This window comes from Phyllobates terribilis, unplaced genomic scaffold (assembly GCF_046119375.1).
Source record: "Phyllobates terribilis strain yellow unplaced genomic scaffold, ASM4611937v1 Scaffold_4__5_contigs__length_816908805, whole genome shotgun sequence".
NCBI lineage: Eukaryota > Metazoa > Chordata > Amphibia > Anura > Dendrobatidae > Phyllobates > Phyllobates terribilis.
In genome coordinates this window covers 470,338,685-470,364,297 of record NW_027362764.1, presented here as the reverse complement: position 1 = coordinate 470,364,297, position 25,613 = coordinate 470,338,685, and the positions used below count along the sequence as shown (strand labels likewise).

The window sequence follows — 25,613 nt, the reverse complement described above, 5'->3', positions numbered from 1 at the left end:
TATCAGTATGTCTTTGGAGTGTGTGAGGAAACCGGAGAACCCGGAGGAAACTCATGCAAACACAGGGAGAACATACAAACTCCTTGCAGATGTTGTCCTTGATGGGATTTGAACCCAGGACTCCAGCGCTGCAAGGCTGCAGTGCTAACCACTGCGCCACCGTGCCACCCTGTAAAGAGTAAATGAGTGCCCACCTACTTGCTATACACTGAATCAGCACTCACTACTAGCAATTTTTATGCCTATATAGAAGGACACTTTCATACTATTTGATAGAAGTCAGCTTTATTAATTTTCTTTTGGAGGCTATAATCTTATGGGTGAGCAAAAAGTCACTTTGCCCCTCCAAACCTATTCTACATCAGACTGTACAGGGCCACAAGCACAGTAATTGTTCTACCAAGGACTGTCGTGTTGCCCAAATAAACCAATCGGATTTCGAAAAGCACAAGGAGGCACTTCCATCATGTCCTACACAGGTATGATTACTATAGATGTATTTCTATGGTGATTTTCGACAAAGAGGCGTCACTTTTCTTCTGATCTCTACCTTTGTCAATGTTGAATGAAATAAAAATAAAATAAACAGCAACCACAAAAATGCATCACATGTCTGAGGGAAAAAAATCAAAGTTTGTGCAAATTTGGCAAAACATTTTATGAAGGCTAAAGACTGGTCATGTACTATTAGTATAGAAGGGAGTGGAATAAGTTACATCTCACTGCCAAACTGCCCGGCCAAGAACACACAGGCGTTCATTTTGTTCTGTCCTCTGACCGTTTACTTCACTTTCATACCATGTAGAATATTCTAATATTGTCCTCAGCATCGAACACATACGAGATGCTTCATCTGTCCTCTGACCGCTAGTCACCAGTTTATTGGAAGTGCTAAATCCCTGCCAATTTGGGAATTGCTTAACCAACATATCTATGATATTCATTACATATCGTGGATTTGCTTAACCAAACATTCTATTAGTTTGTTATACTTCTAAGCAATTGTAGAAGCAAATAAACGAACCTAAATGCGCTTTTAATTAAATTTATTTCACAGTAATCCTAAACTCCTGGACAGGGTTCACAAGTTCAGCCACTCACGTCCACTGTGATGTGCTATGCCTTGCCTCAATGTTTCCAATTTTTAGGAATAAATAGGAGGAGACCTACATTGGGAAATTTTTTGCCAACGAAACTCCTAGAATCTAAATCTTATTTTTAGACATGATTTATTTTATTGATGGACCTCAAGATGTTTTTGCTCATTTTCACTTCTTTTGACATTGTATGAATTGGTTCAGTTTCAAAAGAATAGGAAAGCATCTCAACTTAAAATCTCTAAGGCTATGTGCACATGTCGTCTTTTTCAGGCAGAAACCGCCAGAAAAAACAATCAAAAACATTCAAAAGAGTGAACATAAGAAATTCTATGTAAAAACGACTAGCTGCTCACATATTCAGACTTTTGAATGTCTTAACCACTTCAGGTATCTAAAAACACCAAACGGTTAATAGACGTGGTACAGTATGTCCATTCTTGAGACATTTAACACTCGGAAGACGCTCTGCACTTTACAATGTAAGTCAATAGTAAATCTCCAAAGATGCCCAGAAGACAACCATTTTTTTTTTTGGTGCATTTTTCCATTCTTTTAAAAATGCTAGTGGTTTCTTCTGTATTTAATGGAGTGAAAAAAAACGACTGGAAAACGACAGTAAAGAAAGTTCACAAAAATCATGGGAAAACCCTTAAAAAAAAATCACTAGTGGCTAAAAGGTCAGAAAAATGCTCTGGAAACAACAACAGGTGTCAGGTAGAAAAAAACTAAGTTTTTATTCTCCATATATTGCAATCATTAAATTATACAGCACTGTGTACTTACAAATGTTCACTTTGCCTTTCTACCCAGCTAATTCTTCTTTTCTCTGCCCTATGTAGAAAAATACTTACAATGCGAATAAAACTTATCTAGGTTTACAAACAGATCCTTTTATTAATATACCCATTGAATGAAACTTTTCTTATATCTAGGTTTATGAATAGATTTTTCTACCAATATATCTATTTTTAAAAAAACATGATACTAAGGCTTTTACTATAACATTTTTTTTTACTACAATATTATTTTTCTTATGACAAGTTTTACAACCAATATATTATATAAAATTTGCATATTTTCTAAGTAGAAGGAAAATGCCGGAAAATCCTAACTCTGAGAAAGCTGAGCCTCTATAGAATGGGATTTAGGTGTGCCAACTAAAACTAATTTACATGTGATTAGGATAATCATCTCATTAGGTGGGTTTGTACTGACCATATAACCACCATTATTGACTCTTCTGCATTAGACCTGAGGAAGGCTATACATCTTTTACTCTAATAGCTGAAACGCGTTGTTTTATATATCAATTTTATGTATCAATTATTTTTTTTATTTATGAACTTGAATAAATTCTCTGAAGAATTAAATCTTTTTTGGATAATCATTCCTTGCGACCCTGGGAGCGCTTATTCAGCCGGATACTCACTCTGAATCTCATTCCTACGGACTCCAGCTGGGAGATCCGTCTAATCCGGACAGAAGTTGCATACCGGTGGGACCAGATACCTACATTAAACCAGAATTGGTCGTTAAGCCTTGATACAAGATCTGCCAAAGAAAATCTTTTTTGGCTATTCATTCCTTGTGACCCTGGGAGCGCTCATTCAGCCGGATACCCACTCTGAATCCTATGTAGAAACAGGAAGTCGCTTGTCCTTGCATTTATTATCCACCTCTTCAATTCTTGACCCAGCTGCTACACTTCTTCCCCCTGCCAGGGACTTTTGCAGTGACTCATGACTCGGAGGGAAAATTGACCTCCTGTTTCTACATAGAGCTTAGAAGGATTCACCTGGTCAGTTTTTAATCACATATCAGACCTAATAGAAAAGAGAAGAATTAACTGGATACAAAGGCAAAATGAGCAATTGTAAGTACACAGTGCTATATAATGTGATGATTGCAATATATTAAGCAGATAATTTTTGATGGGAGGAGTGCTTCTTTAAAAGACATCTTGTGCACTTAGCCTAAAGAATTCTCAAGCCTTTTCAACAAGGGGCTTCACCAACAAGTCTGTATTGATGCCGGTGTCTCATGTTAATTAACTAGACTCATCTCCGTTTGAGAAGCACAGGGTTTTACTATAGCTTTAATAATGGTGGACATGTAGATTTTCAGTTTCTTAAAACTTGGTTCTCCTGAACTAAACATAGGGAACATTATCATAAAAGGCACAGATTGTTTATATTGGCTCATTGCGCACACATTCAAGCATGCTGTTCTCTGTGGAGGTAACATGTTCATAGAGTAATGTACATACAAGCAAACTGAACATGCAATCAGTAGATAATGTAGTATCTAAAAGAAACCCCAAAATCCAAACAAGCTGCACACAATTCGCAAAATAAGTGTATGTGCACATGACTTCTTTAAGATGCCGGCGAATCCGCCAAGTTTTTCAAAGTGGGTGAAGACACTTAAATAAAAAGACTGCCGGTGACTTACTGAAGTGTTTTCTCCAGTATCTGTTCAGTCATTTTTGCTATTTATGAAAAAAACAGAGTGGAACACACATATGAAACTTGAACATGTGAATGGGGTCTTAGAAAAAGAATAGGGTCTTCTTGTTAATAGGACTGTAAGAGATTAGAAAAAGGAAAAAAAAAAAAAAAAAAAAGATTCTGCTTCGTTTTTCCCAAAAACTGCACTTTAGCTTCTCTTGAAACAAATGAACCATTTTCTTTGAGACACATGATGAGACAGTTGCCATAAACTTTTTCAGGAGTTAAATTAATAAGATATAATTAAAAGCCAAGTGGAGTTTCTTCGGATTACTTTTTTTTTAACAAATTCATAAAAGGAAATATTAGGTGGTGTCTCTTGAATGGAGCTAATCTAGTAATGGTAAGCCATTATTTAATCTCGTACTATACTGTAGCACTTTCAGGACCACCAAGCTAATCTTATAAACCACAGAAGGGTACACACAATAGGACTGAATTACTAAGGAACATGCCCCAGAGACCAAGGGCCTGGTCTAATGGAAGGTGCCAGGGAAGGAGTGTGGCCTAAGATCTGACTGCTCTACAATGTAGCATAACACAGTGGAGCAACGTAAGCCACTCAATAGGTGGTGGAAATTTAGACTAAACAGTTTAAGTTTGCCCTAAATGGTTTTAAGGATCACCACAAATTAAGCGCACGTTAAGAGGGTGACGTCAAGTTTTGTACCGTCTAAAAGTTGGACTGTCTGACTTTGACTAAAAATGTAAGCCCATTTACAGCTTCAGACCATCCATACAGCAAGTCGTAGTGATGGAGCTCATTATGTATCTCCTTCCACACAAAATATAGTTTAGCATTATTGACAGGCACTACACATCCCAGCATGGCATATGCAGCACAGTTCTGAAAAGATAAGTAATTTATAGTTTGCTTCACTTTTTTTTTATTGCTAGAATCAGCACAAACTTAATTGTACAGTCAGCACTTTTCTGCTGAAAAATTCGAGAAGAAAAAAGAAAATGTATTGGAAATATCTGCGTAGTCTATATTCTACAATTCTGGAAAGGGTTCGCCCAAAAAAATAACATACAATTTGCCATTTCAACAAGGTTATAAAACTGCATCACCCTAGAAAGCTATTAAATCTATTGATTCATAGCAGCACGGTAAAGTCAGAAGCTGCGGGAATCTCTGGGTCCACGTGTTCTACTTCTTCCTGATGGCTCTAGCAGACTGTACGCAGTCCAGACATGTCAAATCCCCGTGTCACAACCCTTCTGGGTGATCAATATAACTTTACGCCAAGTTGGGCTTTACTGTCCTTGTATTCACCCTCTCTCCTCCTAAGTGACATTCTTACTACAAGAACGAGGAGTTTTCCGATCTGATTATCTTATCACTGGGACGCAGCCAACAGCATTGACAATTACCCCTATTGAAAGTCAAATGTTATTTCAAAATCTTCACTGGTGTTTTAAAAGCATCAATCACTTGGACCTGGCCAGAAAATACATAGCATTGCCGTTACCTCATTGTATCCCCTTGTGGAAAGATGCATTTATCAGGCTTTGTTTTTGTCACAGTGCTGAGCTATTTCTCAAACAAAAAAAAAAAATCGGAATATTTGTCAGTTGATCTACAATGCTGCACAAGATAAATATTCATGGATAAATTATGAATGTAAAATACTTGAAGTCTCCATCATAGTGTTCATTGATGGCTTTAAAATGCATTAAAAACCCACACACCTTTTATAACAGCAGTATTTTTTTTATGTAACAGGTGTTTTTTAGATTGGTTTAGTTGTGTTTTTGGGGAGGATAACATCTCATTCCATACAGAAGTTTTTCCTAATGTAATCCTGATACTTTAGAGAAGCCAATGGGAAAACACTAGTACAACAAAACATATCCAGAGCATGCTGCATTTAAGAAAGGGAAAAAAATACATCAAACAAACTTCCCCAAAATGTAAAAAAAAACAAAATACATTGTATGAGGCGTGTTTTATATTTCATGCACTTTGTTTTGTATTTCAAAATAGACTTAAAAGGGGTTGTCTTCTACTAGGACAACCTCCTTTCTAGTACAACATTACCCCATGTAGAGTAAATAGACCTCATACTCTCCTCCGGTGCCAGTGCCATCCCAGAGACGTCGGGTTTCCCGGGGCTCAAATGACATTATGTCACATGAGCCCTGCAGCCAATCAGCGGCTCCTAATGTGACACTTCCCTTTCACTTCCTTTGGATGAAACTTATTCAGAAGAAGTGAGAGCTACTGTCATCTGACCTCCTCTGGGCGTCAGTTACGAAGGGAAAGCAAAGAGTCAGCTGATTGGGAGACCAGGCGTCGTTGTCGCTGGGATGGCACTGGAGGAGAGTATAAAGTGTTTTTACTCTATGTGGGGGATACTTATAATTGAGAAGGGGTTATCAGAGTAGTGTACAATGGCTTTAAAAGAAACATCTAGCCACAAAAAAAAAAGGTAAAAACAGTACCAAGATGCATTTTTTTCTCCCAGAAAACCGATGTATGTGAAATCAGACTTAAATTGAAAGTTTTGGAAATTAAAGGCCAAGTTGTTTGAATAGACTATTTATCTATGGCTTATAAAAAGTCTTGGACAATTCTTTTAAAAAAAAAAAACTATTTCATAAAGTTCAGATGAAGTGAACTCAATGCATGCCATAAAATTAACTTAAATTGCCCTCAACCATCCAACTGACCTGGGCCTATGCTTCTGAAAAATTAGGTCTCAAGGTGCATTCACACTGGAAGATTATTCTGAATGAGTGTTCCTAGGAACGTTTGATTCCCAATAATCGGTCAGTGTAAATATGCTGCCAATCACCTGACAACAGAACAACACATTAGTTGGGAGAAAATATTTTTAAGCTTGATCGTTCTCAGAAGCACATCGCCCTGTGTATACAGTACATGTGCAGCCAAGGTCAATGGTAACCTAAGTGCATAGAATGATGTATTACCAATTGTTAAAGAGGACCTTTCACCAAATTTTTCATGATGAGCTGGACACACGATGTAAGGCCTCATTTACACATCTGTGTTTAAACACGTATGTGAAAAAATGGTACCAGTGTCATCAGTGTTTGATCAATGTATCCGTTTTTACCATCAGTGTGTCAGTGTTTGGTACATGTGTCCCTTTGTAACATCAGTGTGTCATCAGTGTACTGTCCGTGTGCCCGTATTTACCATCAGTGTGTCATCAGTGTTTGGTCCATGTGTCCGTTTTTACCATCAGTGTTTTTCACGGAAGGATCAAAAAATAAATAAGTTACAAAGCTTCTCCTATACTTTGCAATGTTAAACACGGACGGCACACAGATGTCATCCGTGTGCTGTACATGTTTTTCACAGACCCATAGACTTGTATGGGCCCTTGTTATCCGTGCTGCCAGAAAAAACAGACATGTCTCCGTGTGTTTTGTACGGACACATGGTCAGTGAAAATCACACGCACATGTGAAAAGCCCTGTAGATTATAATGGTTACGTGTTGTATCCCTGAAAATAATGGATACAACAAGCACATGAAACACGGATGTCTGAATGAGGCCTAATAGTGGCTACAGAGCGGAATACACTTTTTTTTTTTTTTTTTTTTAATTTTGCCTCTCCATTGCGGAGATATTAGTAATGAAAGTTTTTGAAACCTAAAGTGTTAACTTTAGTTGAGTCCAAGTGGGTGTTTTCACTGAGGGTCAGTACTTCTCTCTGTATGAGTCACTATCTAATAAAACCTAATGAGTTAAGTTTTGTTAATATCTCCGCAATGGAGAGGTAACATTAAAAGAAGAAAAAAAAACACGTTTTATTCGGCTCTGCAGCCACTATTAACTGGAGTGCCCAAAATTTGGTGAAAGGTCTTCTTTAAATGACCACCAATCTGTACACATGTAGCCGATCGATCGGTTAGGGTAAAACCACCCTTATTCTTCATGGCTCCTACTTTAATTTGACAAGTTGTAGCCAATACATTTTAAGCTACGGTCTCTGACGTTTCTCTAAGCCCTAAAATCACATTATTCAAGTCCCCAGACCATAAAATGCTGCAGAACCAAACTACATTTCCAATCCTACAGCCAGGGGCATCAGCAGGCAAATTCTCAGAGTCATTCATGAGGCTTGGAGCGACTACCTGACAAAACACCGGTATACAGGAAGATGCAGTTTCCTCCTGTAATCTCCATATTCTGCTGGATGCATTGTGCTTTTTTGACAGATAGGTACTAGGCTTTTTGTTGAGTTCTATAGGTTTGGAGTAGCTCATGCATCAAGAGGTCAGAGGACAAGTATGGGAGAGCTGCTGCATCATATTTAAAATACCACAATGTGACAGGAAGCCAAGGAGTAGACCTGGATCATCCATTAAATGTTGACAGCACTGCTGAGAGCACAATGACCTCGGGCAAATGGTGGATGGTGGCCCTTTGCTCTACAGAATGCAGCCAGGGGATAATTAGTTGGCCAAACTGTTTCCTAATCAACTTCTAATTAGTTTCACTAAGGTAGCTGGGAATATGCACAAGCAGGGAAAGTTCTCACCAGTGTGTGCATGTAGCTGAATGGAGACTCTACCAATGCATAATAGTTTATTAACAAAACTTATTTGATTTAGGAATTATCTATTTATTCATCTTACTTCCCGTATTCCTCACATTAGCCCACTCAGGCTGTTTATAGGTATTGAGATTCAGCGAGTGTCCAGGATATAAAAAGACATAAAAAAAACAAACACTTGCCAGCGGTTTTCCAGAAAACTAGATACATTTTTTTTTACACTTTTGCAACACAAGATTACACATTACAAATTAATTACTATATTGTGGCAGTTTCTCTATAATATAGGAACACTATCTATAATATAGGACAACATAACCATTCCATTAACCGAACAAATTCTTAAAGGGATTTTTCATTTCAAATCCTTCCCTGCAGTGAGGTCTGCAGTTTTGGATGTTCTTGTGGGGTCTTTTGTGACCTCTTCAATGAGTCGTCGTTGCGCTTTTGGAGTAATTTTGGACGGCCGTCCACTCCTGGGAAGGTTCCCCACTGTTCCATGATTTCACTATTTGTGGATAATGGCTCTCACTGTGGTTCGCTGGAGTCTTAAAGCTTTAGAAATGGCTTTATAACCTTTTCCAGACTGATAGATCTCAATTACTTTGTTTCTCATTTGTTCCTTAATTTATTTCTTTGGATTGCAGCATGATATCTAGCTTTTGAGGATCTTTTGGTCTACTTCACTTTGTCAGACAGGTTCTATTTATGTGATTTCTTGATTGAGAACAGGTGTGGCAGTAATCAGGCCTGTGCGTGGCTAGGGAAATTGAACTCAGTTTCCCAAAAATATGATAAACCACAGTTAATTTATGTTTTAAGGAGGGAGGGGCAATCACTTTTTCACACAGGGTCCTGTAGGTTTGGATTTCTTTTTCCCTTAATAAAGCTCTTCATTTAAAAACTGCATTGTGTGTTTACTTGTGTTATTTTTGTCTAATATTTTAATTTGTTTTGTGATCTGAAACATTTAAGTGTGACAAACATGCAAAGGAATAAGAAATCAAGAAGGGGCAAAAACTTTTTCACACCATTGTATGTGTGAATTCGGCATTAGCCTGTCCAAAGTTTGGCATCTTCGCATGCATGTGCTATATAGCACTTGGCGGTGGCTGGAGTGCACAAGGTAGTATAGCCAAGATTTTCCATGGTACATTTATACATTGCTTCATAGGTATTATAACTTCATATAGAACATGGACACCTTTTATTAATATGAAATAAGTAAAGTAAAGAATGTGTTCCAAACACTGTCATTCCGCATGACAATGTGCAGTGTGGCTCGCATGCCCATAGCATTTGGATACAAGTCTTAGTTATATCAATTATTAAACATTCCTATATCCCTCTGAAAATGTAAATGGTAACACTGCCAACATATTTTCTTTGCATGTTTCACTTACGATTGCCAAAACTGCCACAACGTGAAATGTTCTTATAGTAAGTGACAGCTCAATCGCTAAGACAAGGAATCTGACTGCGGTCTGTTTACTTTGGATAAAGGCAATTGGTTTCTGAAACTGTATTAATTTGCGAGCTGGATGGCTTACACATATCTGATACACGAAGAGCGTGATCCAGTTCTCCATATGAATCATACTGTGAGGTTTAAATTTCATTTACTCCTTTGTTTGTTTACCTGTAACTCAAATACGCTTTGTGAAACCTGTCTAAAATTTCACCATTATAATCTGAAAGGGATTTTCTGCATCAGGAAATTTGTCTCGCTCTAGTTTCCATTTTTCCATGCAGGATGTTAAAACAAAAAAAAAATTGCACCTGGCCTATAATATAAGAAATAAGGCAGCAGGTTACATTCTGCCCTTTGATATAGAAGGTCAGTAGGAATCATGACAGTTAATAATTCTGGATTGGACCGGGAGATGGTATCCGTTCGTTTCCCAGCCAACCACTTAACAGACTTAGAATTTAACCTATGATTTTTTTTCCCCCACTTTCACAGTATTTAGTGAAAATAGTGAACACCGTAAAATGCTGAAAATTAAGTTTCACAAGGAAAGCTTTGGAAATTAAAAATTTCTGCTAATATTTTAAATTGGGAACATTTTGGATGTGATCGTTTAGGAAGTCGAAATGCAGCAGTCCCCTCGCATCATTCCACATTCACTGAAGTTTCCTAATAATAATGACCTTATCCATCATACATCAGATCCACCCATTCAATGAAAAATAGGTCATACAGTCACTGGAATAGCTTAGGCTAAAGCCTCTTGTAAGTGCAATCTGCCAAAAAAGCTAATTTATGTGCCCTGGTTTTTACATTACAGATTAGTAGCCACTGAGGATTTCCTTCTGCTTGCAGAGAAGTCTACACATTCAGCACACGGAACGAGCAGAAGACCTGAAGTACGGATCCGAAATATGGACCCGAGAGTCTTCCACAAGAGCAGAAATGCACCACAGAATCGAAGGAGTCTTGGGTCTTTAGGGAGCTCTGCATTATTACCCTGCGAGCATCGCCCCCTTGTAAAGACCAGGATAATTAGCACTAAATGAAAAGGCACTGGTGGCTTTTAAAGGGGTTGTGCGCCATTAGACAACCGTTGCTTAATCACTTCAGGACCACATAGAAAACAAAAACTATACTCTCCTCCAGCAGCAGAATCAATCCAGAGAGGTCTTGCGACCTGCCATTCATGGGAGGTCACATGATATTGATGTATCACGTGACCGCTGCAGCCAATCAGCAGCTGCTTATCAGATGTACAGAACGGCCACTGACGAAATAGTAAAGACTCCAACAGTCAGCGACTGCTGATTGTTGTTGTTACGTGAACACTGCAGCCAATGTCATATGACACAGTCAGGTCACTGCAGGGACAGGAGTCGCAACCCTGCGGACTGCCAAAGGCTCACTCTCTCCCTAGGCACAAGCTTATGCTTGTAACAAAAAGAGCCGGATACGCATATGCTATATGATTTGAATCTCTCTGAATTTAATTGAACCACTTAGTGTATAACTGATGAAGGTCTAAAGACCGAAACATTTTGTACACTTTTTTCACGTTGTAAATAAAGTCACCAAATTTAGTGGTGGATTCTTGGACTTCCAGCGGCTGCGGATTGTCTGCAGAGGTCACGTAACAATAATATCATATGACATGCCAGGAATAGCAGCGCTGAAATGGTGCCGCTTTGGGAGAGGAGTATAGATTGTTTTTATTTTCTATGAGGCCCTGAAGTGATTAAGCAAGGGTTGCCCAGTAGTGGATCACCCTTTTTAAGGCTGCCCAGTAGTGGATCACCCTTTTTTAAGGCTGCCCAGTAGTGGATCACCCTTTTTTTTAAGGCTGCCCAGTAGTGTATCACCCTTTTTTTAAGGCTGCCCAGTAGTGGATCACCCTTTTTTTAAGGCTGCCCAGTAGTGGATCACCCTTTTTTAAGGCTGCCCAGTAGTGGATCACCCTTTTTAAGGCTGCCCAGTAGTGGATCACCCTTTTTTAAGGCTGCCCAGTAGTGGATCACCCTTTTTAAGGCTGCCCAGTAGTGGATCACCCTTTTTAAGGCTGCCCAGTAGTGGATCACCCTTTTTTAAGGCTGCCCAGTAGTGGATCACCCTTTTTAAGGCTGCCCAGTAGTGGATCACCCTTTTTAAGGCTGCCCAGTAGTGGATCACCCTTTTTAAGGCTGCCCAGTAGTGGATCACCCTTTTTAAGGCTGCCCAGTAGTGGATCACCCTTTTTAAGGCTGCCCAGTAGTGGACCACCCCTTTTAAGGCTGCCCAGTAGTGGACCACCCCTTTTAAGGCTGCTCAGTAGTGGACCACCCTTTTTAAGGCTGCCCAGGGCTTGTAACTTATCTTTTACCAAGCCTCTCTCAGCTGATTTCTGGTCATATGAAAGTTCCACTGTCACTTGTCTGAGAGAAACACAGGGAGTTATGGCTATAGAAAGATATATGAACTGTCAGAACTAGTTCACTGATGGATTCTTAACTCATTCTGGAGCCAGGAGCAGACAGTACAGTACAAGCTACAGAATACATAGCACTACATTTTTAATGAAATACAATTGGAAAAATAATTTTTAGCCAGACATCTTCAGTATTAAATATATTATGAAACATGCGTTGACGTTAAATGGCTAAGCACCCACAAATGGTACTTAAAAGAGAGTTGTCTTTTTTGGACAATCCCAATATGTTAAAAGGGTCAAAAGATCAACCATAATACGTGTGAAAATCACCTGGCAGTGAGCATTCAGCGCCGCTGCAGGGGAAATATGGAATTGCACAGTGCCTCCAGAGTAAGGGATGGATTTTGAAGCCACTGTCTGAAAAGGGTAATAATAGAAGCTATTTAAGACCCTCACCCACACCATAATCCCCTAAAAGTATTTACAAATCAGATTTCTAAACCAGACAACACCTTTACATTCTCTGCCGGTCAGGCATGAACAGCACAAATAAGTGGCACAGTCCAGAATAGGCACAGAGTATGAATCATCAACACCATAAGTTCCTGCTTCTGTTTGAGCAATACTTAATATCCAGAATCTAAGACTTACAACTGAAACTTGCAGCTTACGATCTAATCCTCTGCAAAGGTATGCAGGGTTCACCATTGTTGTTCTTTCCATTGGAATCAACGATGGTTCATACAGGTGATACGTGAACTTTTTTGTATTTTTGTTTTGACATCTTGAGGTAGCATAAAACCACGAAGAGACCTTCACGAGGGAATCTCACACTGGTCCTACTCCCAGGATTATGGTTGGGGTGGCATAATGCAAATTATCTGGACCCCTCTAGTCTTTACATTGGTTTGGCGGTAGAACCAATGATACAGGCATTTCTCTATAGATAGTGTCCCATGAGACTTTAACAAAATTCCAGGATGCATGTTGCATGTGCTATTTTGAACAGCCTGTGGGGCCTAAGCGCATTACCATGACCAGCAGCGTCTCCGGACTTGCCTCCCATCGACTGCATCTAGGACGTTATTGGTCGGCAATTGCTGCCAGCAGCGGATTTTGATGATTTGTGTGCCCAAGTGCATTCTGTGTGGCAGAACATTACTCAGATAACCATTAATAACCTCACTGATAGCAACCAAGACAAGGGTCTGTATTTCTGTGCGTGGCACACAAATGACACTGATGAAAAATGGAAACAAAATTTTCAAAACGTCTCGATTTATTAATTTGCATATCATTAACATGTATATGGATCCTGTGATGTTCATGATTCCTTCTTGGTATTGCAATTTCATTGTAGAGGAGTGTATATTGGACCATTAAAGAGGATCTGTCACCAGGTAAAACATATAGGTTTGACAAGGAGACAGCCAACTGGGCAAAAAGTCATGGGATCAATGTATTAATTCTGGTATAGCTACCGGCTACAATTGTACATCATCTTCAATAAAATGGTAAAGCCTTTGACCCACTTTCTAGACCTCTCAATCGTCTAAGCATAGTACACATTTTCCTTTATATGATCTTGTGATGTAGAAAAATTTTCAGCTCCCAGGGCAACACATTATTGGTGTCATCTGAAGCAATTCTTAGAGGTTGACTCCAAAGTCAACTTCTCCAAATGATGGTTCGAAAAATTAAGTACAGAACAGACCAAAAGTTTGGACACACCTTTTCATTTAAAGATTTTTCTGTATTTTCATGACTACGAAAATTGTACATTCACACTGAAGGCATCAAAACTATGAATTAACACATGTGGAATTATATACTTAAAAAAGTGTGGAACAACTGAAAATATGTCTTATATTCTAGGTTCTTCAAAGCAGCCACCTTTTGCTTTGATGACTGCTTTGCACACTCTTGCTATTCTCTTGATGAGCTTCAAGAGGTAGTCATCGGAAATGGTTTTCACTTCACAGGTGTGCCTTGTCAGGTTTAATAAGTGGGATTTCTTGCCTTATAAATGGGGTTGGGACCATCAGTTGTGTTGTGCAGAAGTCAGGTGGATACACAGCTGATAGTCCTACTGAATAGACTGTTAGAATTTGTATTATGGCAAGAAAAAAAGCAGCTAAGTAAAGAAAAACGAGTGGCCATCATTACTTTAAGAAATGAAGGTCAGTCAGTCCGAAAAATTGGGCAAACTTTGAAAGTGTCCCCAAGTGAAGTTGCAAAAACCATCAAGCGCTACAAAGAAACTGGCTCAAATGAGGACTGCCCCAGGAAAGGAAGACCAAGAGTCACCTCTGCTTCTGAGGATAAGTTTATCCGACTCACCAGCCTCAGAAATCGCAGGTTAACAGCAGCTCAGATTAGAGACCAGGTCAATACCACACAAAGTTCTAGCAGCAGACACATCTCTTCAACAACTGTTAAGAGGAGACTTTGTGCAGCAGGCCTTCATGGTAAAATAGCTTCTAGGAAACCACTGCTACGGACAGGCAACAAGCAGAAGAGACTTGTTTAGGATATAGAACACAAGCAATGGACATTAGACCAGTGGAAATCTGTGCTTTGGTCTGATGAGTCCAAATTTGAGATCTTTGGTTCCAACCACTGAGTCTTTGTGCGACACCGAAAAGGTGAACGGATGGACTCTACATGCCTGGTTCCCATCGCGAAGCATGGAGGAGGAGGTGTGATGGTGCCTTGCTGGTGACAATGTTGGGGATTTATTCAAAATTGAAGGCATACTGAACCAGCATGGCTACCACAGCATCTTGCAGCGGCATGCTATTCCATCCGGTTTGCGTTTAGTTGGACCATCATTTATTTTTCAACAGGACAATGATCCCAAACACACCTCCAGGATGTGTAAGGGCTATTTGACCAAGAGGGAGAGTGATTGGGTGCTACGCCAGATGACCTGGCCTCCACAGTCACCAGACCTGAACCCAATCGAGATGGTTTGGGGTGAGCTGGACCGCAGAGTGAAGGCAAAAGGGCCAACAAGTGCGAAGCATCTCTGGGAGCTCCTTCAAGATTGTTGGAAGACCATTTCCGGTGACTACCTCTTGAAGCTCATCAAGAGAATGCCAAGAGTGTGCAAAGCAGTCATCAAAGCAAAAGGTGGCTACTGTGAAGAACCTAGAATATAAGACATATTTTCAGTTGTTTCACACTTTTTTGTTAAGTATATAATTCCACATGTGTTAATTCATAGTTTTGATGCCTTCAGTGTGAATGTACAATTTTCATAGTCATGAAAATACAGAAAAAATCTTTAAATGAGAAGGTGTGTCCAAACTTTTGGTCTGTACGGTATATAAGAAAAAAACAAATATTTGGGATTATTATTGTATATAGTCAATATTATTAGGATGTAAAATAGTTATCAGAGAATTAAAACAACTTCACTTTTCACCAATGAAAAGTGTTGCAATGAAACTCAATGAGCTGCTTTAAGTGAACAGGTCATATATTTCACTGTACACATACAGGACATATAGGGAGAGACCTGTCAGTCAAGTAGGGCCAGGCGTGGAGAAACTGGTAGGTGCCTGCCTCAGTACCTAGTCATCTCGGACACCTCATTCCACGTACCCAGTTTAAAGTATGTTTTCAGCCAGAGACATTTTTAAATAAAGGCACATATATCCAATTGATGCTGCCTGTGATTTGGACAGAGTAAATCACATGACCGTTCCCTTTAAATATACTGTATCGACCTTAAAACTGTAGAAATAAACAGAATTCGTGCTCAATTGAAATGTGTTCAAACCTAAAACTTTTTTAAAGTTGTAGAGGTTTTCTTTCTATATATGAAAGGTCAGTAGCACAGGAGCAGAGTGCTTAAATCATCCTCCACATCGTAAAAAATATTTTTTTTATATATTTATTAAACAGTCCAAGAAGTGTGAAATCCATGCCCTCTTACCCCACTCTGACACAGAGGCAGACCAGCATCATTTGTATTCAGCAAAGTCTCAGTACTCTACCCAGTAACGCCAAGTCTTGAGTATGGTTTCTTGACTTATAAATTTGAGGAGAAGGATCCTGCATGTTCCAAGGAACCCCAACCTGTGACTCAGGAGCCACATGTTGCTAACAGACCCATGATGTGTGGTTCATGGCTGTCTGCCAGCTTGATGCATTAGCACTAGGTCTAGCAAACAGCTATGAAGAGGTGGTCTTCAGATGGTGACTTGAGTAATAATTTTTTATTTATATAGCGCCAACATATTCCGCAGCACTTTACAATTAAGCGGGAACATGTACAGACAATAAATTCAATACAAATTAAGACAGTTTAAACAGTTACATTATGGCTGTATTATACAATATATGTACATTTTACCTTTTGTGCCCCCCCCCCCTATTTCCTCAGACTAAGCTTGCGAGCAGGGCCCTTACTCCTTTTAATATCGGAGTTATGCTTATTTGGTAATGTCTTTGTCTGTTCATGCCCCGCCACCCCCTCTAAAATTGTAAAGTGCCGCGAAACATGTTGGTGCTATAAAAATTATTATTACATTAGGAGTGAGGTCTCTGCTCACAAGCTTACAATCTACAAGGAAATGGGGGGACACAATAGGTGAAAAGTGCTTGTTATTTCAGGTCTAGCAATTATAATAAATAGGGATTTTTATATAAGGCTGCATGATCCGGTCATCAGCCCGTATGTTTAAGTGCAAGAATCAAGTATCGAGTGCAGTTATCGTGTGCATCAAGGGTGTGGAGACAGATGAATAGGAGGGAGCAGATTCAGAATAATATTTAGAGCAAGGGAACAGGGGAAAGTTAGTTTACTAAGTAGTTGAGGTGGTAGGCTTGTTTAAAGAGATAGGTTTTTAAAGCGCGTTTGAAGACGTGGAGGCTAGGCATCAGTCGGAACGTCTGGGGTGGTGCATTTCAGAGAACTGGCGCAGCACGAGAGAAGTCTTGGAGACGGAGGTGCGAGGTTCGCATTATGGAGCATGTTAGTCTTGGGTCATTTGTAGAACGGAGGGCACGTGTAGGGCGATAGAGAGGAGAGAGGAGATATAAGGCGGTGCAGAACGGTGGAGAGCTTTGTGGGTGAGAGCGATGAGTTTATATTGGACCTATAGCCCCATACAAAACAACAGATTTGGATTAGCAGATACTGGTCTTTGGGTTGGAAAGATAAATTATGTTCCTATCTTGACATAAAATGATACTGCCAAATAGAAGGGGTGCTTAAAGCTGGATCCAATAGCATGGTGGGAATGCTTGATGCCAGAATACTGACAGAGCAAGGTGGCAACACCTAGATGCAAGTATACTGCCTCAGTGTGACATGTATGGGGAATCTTTGGCTGTCATTATACCAATAATGCTAGGGAGCCAAGAGAGCGCAAATAGGGTTTTAACAGATTAAAAATAAGATCACCTGGTGCTGTTGCACATTGCAACAATTAAATAGCATAAAATAAGCTGCTGCAGGACACGGGTCGTCAGACCAAAAGGAAATGCTGTCCGGATAAATTGTGGTTTTCCTGCGCTGCTGGTATACTACTCAAAGAAAAGCTTGTAGTTGATGAATTCATAAAAGGATTCTTTATTAGACGGTTACAAAGTCAATGCATTTCAAAGTTATCAAAACTTCTTCCTCAGGAAGGTTATGTCCTAAGGAAGAAGTTTTGATAACTTTGAAACGCGTTGACTTTGTAACCTTCTAATAAACAATCCTTTTATGAATTCATCGACTACTGTAGGGGAGGCAGAGGCTGGATGTCACTATTCAGGATGTGGCTCCCGACCGTCTCTTCGAGCTTAATGTGGATCTCGAGGTAAGAAATGTTGCAGATCGCTGGCCTAAAGTTTTCACATTTCTGAGGTCAAAATTTCAGTGAGGAGGAAATAGAATATGGGCACAGGGCTGGGATGCAAGCTCCGACTGCATATATTCAATGTCTCAGGATGGCAACATAAAACTTCATAGGGATATCATTGTGGTGCAGTAAAAAGGTGGCAAAGGTATTGGGAAATCAGCTAGGTTGGAGGTGATCCTCCACACTTCTCTAAACTAGGGAGTTAAAACCAGACAGATCCAAAAATGTGCAGTGCAGAACCCATGCTGTTGGACAATCTATCTTTTTTCACTGTCTAATGTGTATGATAAACTTAGAGAAGCTTTTCCCACATAAGATAAGCAAGAACTTTGAGTTGTGTGATTAAAGAAGCACTCCCATCAACATTTTTATTCTTTTAATATATTGCGGTCATCATATTATATAGCACTGTGTAGTTACAATTGCTCATTTTGCCTTTCTACCCAGCTAATTGTTCTCTTTTCCATTAGGTCTATGACATCACATGATTAAAACCTGACTGGCTGAATCCTTCTGAACTCTGTAGAAACAGGAGGTCAATTTTCCCTGTATGAGTCATCAGTCACTGCAAAAGTCACTGGCGGAGGAGAGGGAGGAGGGGGATCAGCTGGGTCAGGAGTTGAAGAGGGGGATGATAAATGCAGGGACAGGACACTTCCTGTTTCTACACAGAGCAGAGAAAAGAAGAATTATCTGGGTAGAAAGGCAAAATAAGCAATTGTAAGTACACAGTGCTATATAATATGATGACTGCAATATATTAAGAGGATAAACACTGATGGGAGGAGTGCTTCTTTAAATTTCTTAAGTACAAGAATCAAGATACTTAAGTACTGTATACATTTGGGAATTCCTTTAAAAATCTACAAAGTTCAGGTACCAATATGATGGAAAAGTTACTTATTCTGATCTCAGCTATGTGAATATCAAAAAGGCAAATATATATTTTAGTAACTCCTGAGTGAGCAAAAAAGGGGGAGGGGGACCACAGCTTTCAGTCTATTAAAACCTAAAAAAATTTAAATATTTATGTTCTGGGGAGTGAACAGGAGGATCAATTTATTACAGTATAGTGGTCTGTAAGCAGAGAAATACATTGACCATGTTAAAAATGCAGGTATTTTTGTTAACGGCATTCAAATGATTAATAATTATTAGACAAAAAAAAATATACCACAATATGAAGAACAATTTCTATAGCTTTCATGTGTGGGTCACTAGTTAAGTCTATAATGGACAGGAAATGAAAAAAAGTCCAATCATCAAGAAAATAAATGACTCTTTATAGTAAATAATTCTAATTTGTTCCATCCATATGTGGTTGTCATAGGTATGTCCACAAGGATTGAAATACTGCAGAATCTTCACATTCTGCTCTTTCCCAAGTATGCAGCAGAACAAGTGGAATACTATTCTAAAGTTGCAGACACAGCTGTTTTGGACGTCTCATTTGCTATATTAATTACACCTATGCTGCCTAAATTATAAAAGTCTGGACAATTTGACGGCTCCTGAAAAATCATTCCTTCTCTAGAGAAATGACGCTGTTCAAGTATTCGACCTTTTGCAAACGAAGCCTTTATTTCTTGCATCTCACGTCAATTTTTCATGTCATCTGAAGCACCTTTTTTCCTCTAAATTTAAAAATAAAATGTCACCTTAGGATTTTGATTTCCCACTCTTTACCCCTTTTTTACTCAAACTCCATCCTAAAGTTGGTATATGTAATTTCCTCCTCTTACGGTCTTTCATCTTGGTAATGGCTTTAGTTCATGCTTAGGTTCTGTCCATGCTATGTTTTTGATGGATTTATACATAAACACAAAACAAAAACATGATAAAGAAAAAACCCAAGAGGGATCTAGAAAGTTATATGAAATTGTATCTGTTTTATGAAAAACGATTGGTGTATTACACTGTACATTCCAAATGCTGTATTTCATGTAAATTGGTTTTGTAGGACCTAAAGATGTCGTCAATATCAGATCTGTAGGGTATTTCAGCACCACCAAATATCCTATGGGCAGCGTGATGGCTCCGTTGTAGGTACAGTAGTTTGCAGACCTGGTGTCCTCCTAGGTTCAAATCCCACCAAGAACAGCATCTGCAAGGAGTTTGTATGTTCTCCAGTGTTTGCGTGAGTTTCCTCCGGGTTCTCCGGTTTCTGCCCACACTCCAAAGATATATTGATAGGGAATTTAGATTGCGAACCCCAATGAGGACAGGGATGACCACATCTGTTAAGCGCTGTGGAATATAATAGCGCTATATAATAAATAAATCCTTCACCCAGGATTCTCTTGCACTTACTAGGCCTCTCAGTGTTGTGCCAATGTCATGGCATCATGACGTCACATGAAGACTAACGCAAGAGGCACATACCTAGTATGACATGTGCGGAAGTGAATGCTACCCTGGCCCGGGTTTCTGATTTTTTTTTTTGCTCAACTCCAATAAAGGAGATTTTCTTGAAATGCCAAAAATACATCACACTCAAATCTGGTGTGTATTGAGCCTAACGTTTTTGTTGTGTTTTTTAAAAGAAAAGCACACTATGATACAAAACCATGGAACAAAAATGTTCAAATTATTGAACAGATTCAGCAGTACAGTATTTCTCTATAAATATAAAAAAGTGTCTGAATATACACATTGTGGAGCTGTATAAAAAGGGTGAAAAAAAACAACAACTTCAAGTGTCTCATTTGAAGAACACATGTTTTTTGATCTGCATTGGTTAACTGACCCTTTGACAGCATCAATTGCTAAAAGTGCTATAAAAATAGGAATTTGGCATAATTGCCTCTAAACACAGGGAAACATTTTCCCACTCTGAGATCCTAATACTTGACACATCTCTATTGACTGATGTTAAATCCAAACCAGTTTTCTAAAACCAACCAATAAACACATTGAAAAATAATCAGAGATGAAGGGGACCACAGTGGTGGATTAAAGGTTCAAGGTTTACAGATCACTGCTGATAAGGAACAAACAACAGGAGGTGTCCAGCATGTCAGTCAAGGAAAGCCCTCATTCCCTTATCCTAATTACTTATTTATGAGCAGGAGAATGTAGGTGGTATACATTGCTTGCTACATTTTTTTGTATTTTTTTTGTTGGGGGGACAGGGATGGACTGATTCTTCTTTTTGTCATCATAATTAAATATTAGTTCACACATACATGTTTGTAGACATGGTAGTGTAGGTGTACCTTAGACTCCTGTGGATTATTCCTTAATATTGTCTACTATTGTGGACTCTTTCATAACTGGTAAATTAATAACATTTGCAATTGACTTGGCATGCTGTGACTATGTAAAATGTTCTGTAGAAATAACGGAATTAATATTATTACAAGCAAGCATTTTTCAGTATGTGGTCACTTTTGCATTGCTTCAGGGGAAGGGTGAGTTATAAATACCAACAGAGAACCAGCAATGACCTTAGCTGTGCGAACTCTACTTTTGATTTATGTATTCCAACTTTCCAGTGCTTTCAACTTTCCTGGAGGGTAAAATATATTCATTCTTATTTCTTTTGGCATAAAACAGAGTCTTTACCTCCTCTACTAAATCCATTAAATCGCAGCAGAGGGGCCTAAAGACCTGGCTCGTTCAGCAGGGGAGGGGTCAAGCCATTCTCTGATGTCAGTATCAATCATCAGACCCTCAAAGAGCTCACTATTGTTTCACGGTGTCCTCTCATCTATGCTACCAACTAAATATTTGCTTAACAGTAGGTGCTACTTACAATAACTTTACATATTCCATCCCCACCAATGATGTAGGTATGTTGCTTTAGAAAATCAATACGTAATGACTAAGTGTAGAATGCTTCAACCCAAAGTCCTCCATTCATAAAATGGTATTCCAATAGTTGCAGACCACAAAATTAAATTCATTCCAACTACCTATTCACCTTAGCTTTTGGCCAAATAGGCATTTAACTGACCATTATCTATCGCTTTAGTTTCCCTAATACACATGCCAGGCATGCATGTATTTTCAAAAGGGAGACTGAAACAAGGAGCTTCCATACTCCTTTAGCTGGAAAGAACCATGGAAAGAAATAGATTAGGAAACACAACAAACCTGACCCATCTCTCTCCTGACATCATCTGTTGGGAAGAGCAACAAGACCCCCATATACATTAGATCGTCTCAGCCAACAGTAATCTAATGTGAACGTGGTCCTTTAGCGATAAATAACTTAACAGGCATGGTCTGTTGTAATAAGACAACTCTTCAATCCACACTGAAAAGTGCAAAAAAGAAATAGGTTCCTAATAAAAGGGGCAGGTTTGTCCATGTAAAACTGCAGTTCCGTTGAGATTAAGTTAAAAATGGTCTTAAACCCCCCTACATATCAGAATAAAGTTGCCAGAATTAGCCTTTAGTTTGAGGTGTATGAGGACTCCAAACGCTTTGAAAAAAGAGGAGGGTTATCCAGCTCGATTAAAATGGGTAAAAATTTTAACTTTATTTCAAACTTTAAAATTCATATTAGAGTGGTGAAAGGATACAGATCATCGTATTTTAAACATTATGTATGTTGTATTGCTATAGTCCATAAGTACAACACGACAGCAAATTGAATCCCAATTACATGATGATCTCTCAGTTTGATGCGATTCCCTCGCATGCGAGAATCGCATCACAGGTGTGGAAAAGATGGACAACTTAATTTCTCCATCTTCTCCATAGTCTGTCCACTTAAATCGGACTGCACTTGGATGTCATCCATGTAGTCAGGTGTTTCACACGCACCCATAGACTTCAAAAGGTGCGTGTGATCCAAATTCCAGAGCCACTAGTAGTAGCATGCTGCGATTTTTTTCTCATGCAGAATCGGCAAAAGAAAAAAAAAATGCAGATCTGCACTGCCCCATATAATAACATTGGTTGTGTTATACGCTCATGTGAGCGAGCCCTCAATGTGATGGCACCACAATCAATGGGATGCACCACTTTTTCATTCTCATTTCTCTGCCTGATATATCCTACACTGCATTGTAAATGTTACAGAACCTATATAAAACTTAAGGTGAATTTACACTGGTTGATAATCAGAAACAGTCATCAGCTTGCCCAAACAGGCCATTAATCGTCTGATGAATGAGAATTATGCTCGATTATCGGGTGAAATGATTCTCAAGTTTACTTCAAAATGACTGTTTGCGGCAGCACATCATCCCGTGTACACAGAACATGTGTTGCTGAGAGTAATAATATTCTATGTGACAGAAGCATCGTGTTCTGTGTGTGGTCAGCCTTTCTAATACAGCTATATAACGTCGGGCGATCGTTTGCATGGAGTTGATCGGTGGTCGTTTAACGGGCCGGACAATATAAATGCACTCTTAGGCCTCATTCAGATGGCAGAGAATCTTCTCATACACAAAATTGTCTGATTGCTAACAGTGTTTTTGTGTGATTTTCATCAGTGTTTGGTCAGTGTGTCAGTTTTTACTATCAGTGATTTTCTCGCACAAAACAATAAAATAAGTTGAAAATTACTTTACTATTTACAAAACGGACAGCACACGATGACAATGTGTGCGGTCGATGATTTTTCACAGGCCTTATGGGTAACTGATTAGTGACTCAATAGACATGTTTAATTTTTCCACTACAATAGCAAAAAATACATGGAGACGTTTACAGCCACATAGAACACATACCCATAATCTATCCATGAAAAACATGCATCGGACACGTATGTGATTCACGCACGTCTGAATGAGACCTTATTCCGCAAAAAGACTATTCAGACACATGAACCAGATGAAAAAAAAAAAATCAGTAACGTGAAATGAGAGAGAAATGACTGTAATAAGGACGACTTAGGAGGAATTCATGCAAATGTCTTGCACACTTTGATTTCAGCATGAGAACATATTACTTTCAGATAGACAATCCCATAATGTTCAATTTTGCATTGCTAAAAGTTCTCTCACTTATACGTCATTCTGCTAAAGAAACAGGTCACAATAAGAAGAGTTACATCTGCCAAAAGAATAATACATATGGGGACATGCACTGTAAATCCTATGAATTTTAGAGGGTGAAGAGGAGTTCTGTGGATGTATATATGCATGAGTTTGTAGGTCATGGAACGTCAAGGTGAATTATAATATTCTTAATAATTTACTGTTGAGGGAATTATTTCTCATAATGCGTTGGACAGGAGCAGCTGAGTTTCGTGTAACCAGGGGACAATTGGCCTCCTGCTAGAGTATAAACTAGCTCCAGGTTAAATATTACTGTGGTTTGTGCTGTCGCTTTGCTAAACAGTCCTGAGTTCTAACTGGACCTAGAGCAACAATGGAGGATATAGGGGGGCTTTTTCTCTACATGTGAAGCCCATTGGCAAAAGGCACCGATGTGAAGGGAGACTATGTACAGTACTGCATTCTATGCTGGTGCTATGCAAGTACTAAAGGTAGCGAATCAATCACAAAGCCCCTGCCTAACAGAAAGTATTGGCAATGGGGCAACAGTATTGATACAGATTTAAAGGTATGTTCACACAGATCAACATCTAAATCGATGTAACAACATACCTTAATAGTTTACTGACAAGTCAATGAATAGCTTCCATACATGTGACCTGTAATTGGTTACAATAAGTAACATTTACCCACCTTCAGCCATGTTCCAGGGTCACAGTAGTCTTACGGTGACGAGACATACAGCGCTGACTACAATCTTAGACAGCTCCCATGTCTAGCCAGGGATGTTACTTTGGAATTTCCCTAATAAGAGGCTAGTTATTAAATTGGAAAGTATGTCCGGCAAAACTGTTCTAGCCACAAGGAAAGGAACAGCACATGTTTATTACGCTCTCCAGACAGAAGGGATTTCTATAAGTAAGCCAGAAGAAGACAGAGGGTTCGTCCCAGAACTGGGTGCTCATTATGATTAGTCTAATGTGAATGGCAAAGTTAAAACATAGGGAATGTTCAGACTAATGTCAGCCGGAACAGCCAACATTGATGGGCTCGGCCAACAGCTTAATGTGTATGGAGGCCCTTGGGTAGAGAAGAATCCAGCATGACTGATGTCGGACTGCCAATCCTTTTGTTTGTTGAGAGCTAAGTCTGGCAGGAGCGCTCTCGCAGAGAACAATGGAGCACGCGGCAGAGCAAGCACTCCTGTGTATGGCGTAGTTGGCACAGATATCTGCCTGCCATCTATTATGCAGGGGGCCCTTTACTGACACTGGAGTTTAGGGTGGTGAATTTCACTTACATTTCAAACACCATATCCTCTATCTCTAGTAGAAGCCTCCTATGACCTGTTGTGTTAGTCTTTAAATGTTGCTTTATTTTCTTTACTTACTATTTACTGGGGTCATGTGGGTGAGACTGCACACAGCTTGATTATCACAGGCTGGTAGCAGGGGGTCAATTAGACCTTGCCAGCTGGCCAAACAGTGCAAGTGATTAAATTATCTGGAAGTAGGGGAGATGTAGAATTTCCTACTTACTACTTCAGTGGGTCTGTAGTACTTGAGATCAACTTTCACATGGACTTTTCCAGTCTCACTGCAGCGGCCCACTTCATTTTCATTCTTGCCCTCCCACCTGTAAAGAAGACAAACACATGATGACCAGAAAGACTCTGGTAGAAACATTTGGCTGGTTTATTTCACCTCCCCAAAAGCCTGGTGTCAAACCCATCTCCCTAGGAGAGCGTAAACTCATTATGGAACGGAACAAAAGGAGAAGACCTGTCACTAGA

General features: G+C 39.3%; 1 protein-coding gene across 2 annotated transcripts in view; it reads right to left on the bottom strand.

Annotated features, from left to right (window-relative positions):
* The window catches only part of GMDS (GDP-mannose 4,6-dehydratase), a 704,434-nt gene that overhangs the window by 98,702 nt on the left and 580,119 nt on the right, over window positions 1-25,613 (bottom strand). For both annotated transcript variants that reach the window (XM_073676655.1, XM_073676654.1), the window contains one exon: window positions 25,360-25,456. In XM_073676655.1, the coding sequence (XP_073532756.1) occupies window positions 25,360-25,456 (97 nt within the window). The remainder of the gene's footprint in view (window positions 1-25,359; window positions 25,457-25,613) is intronic.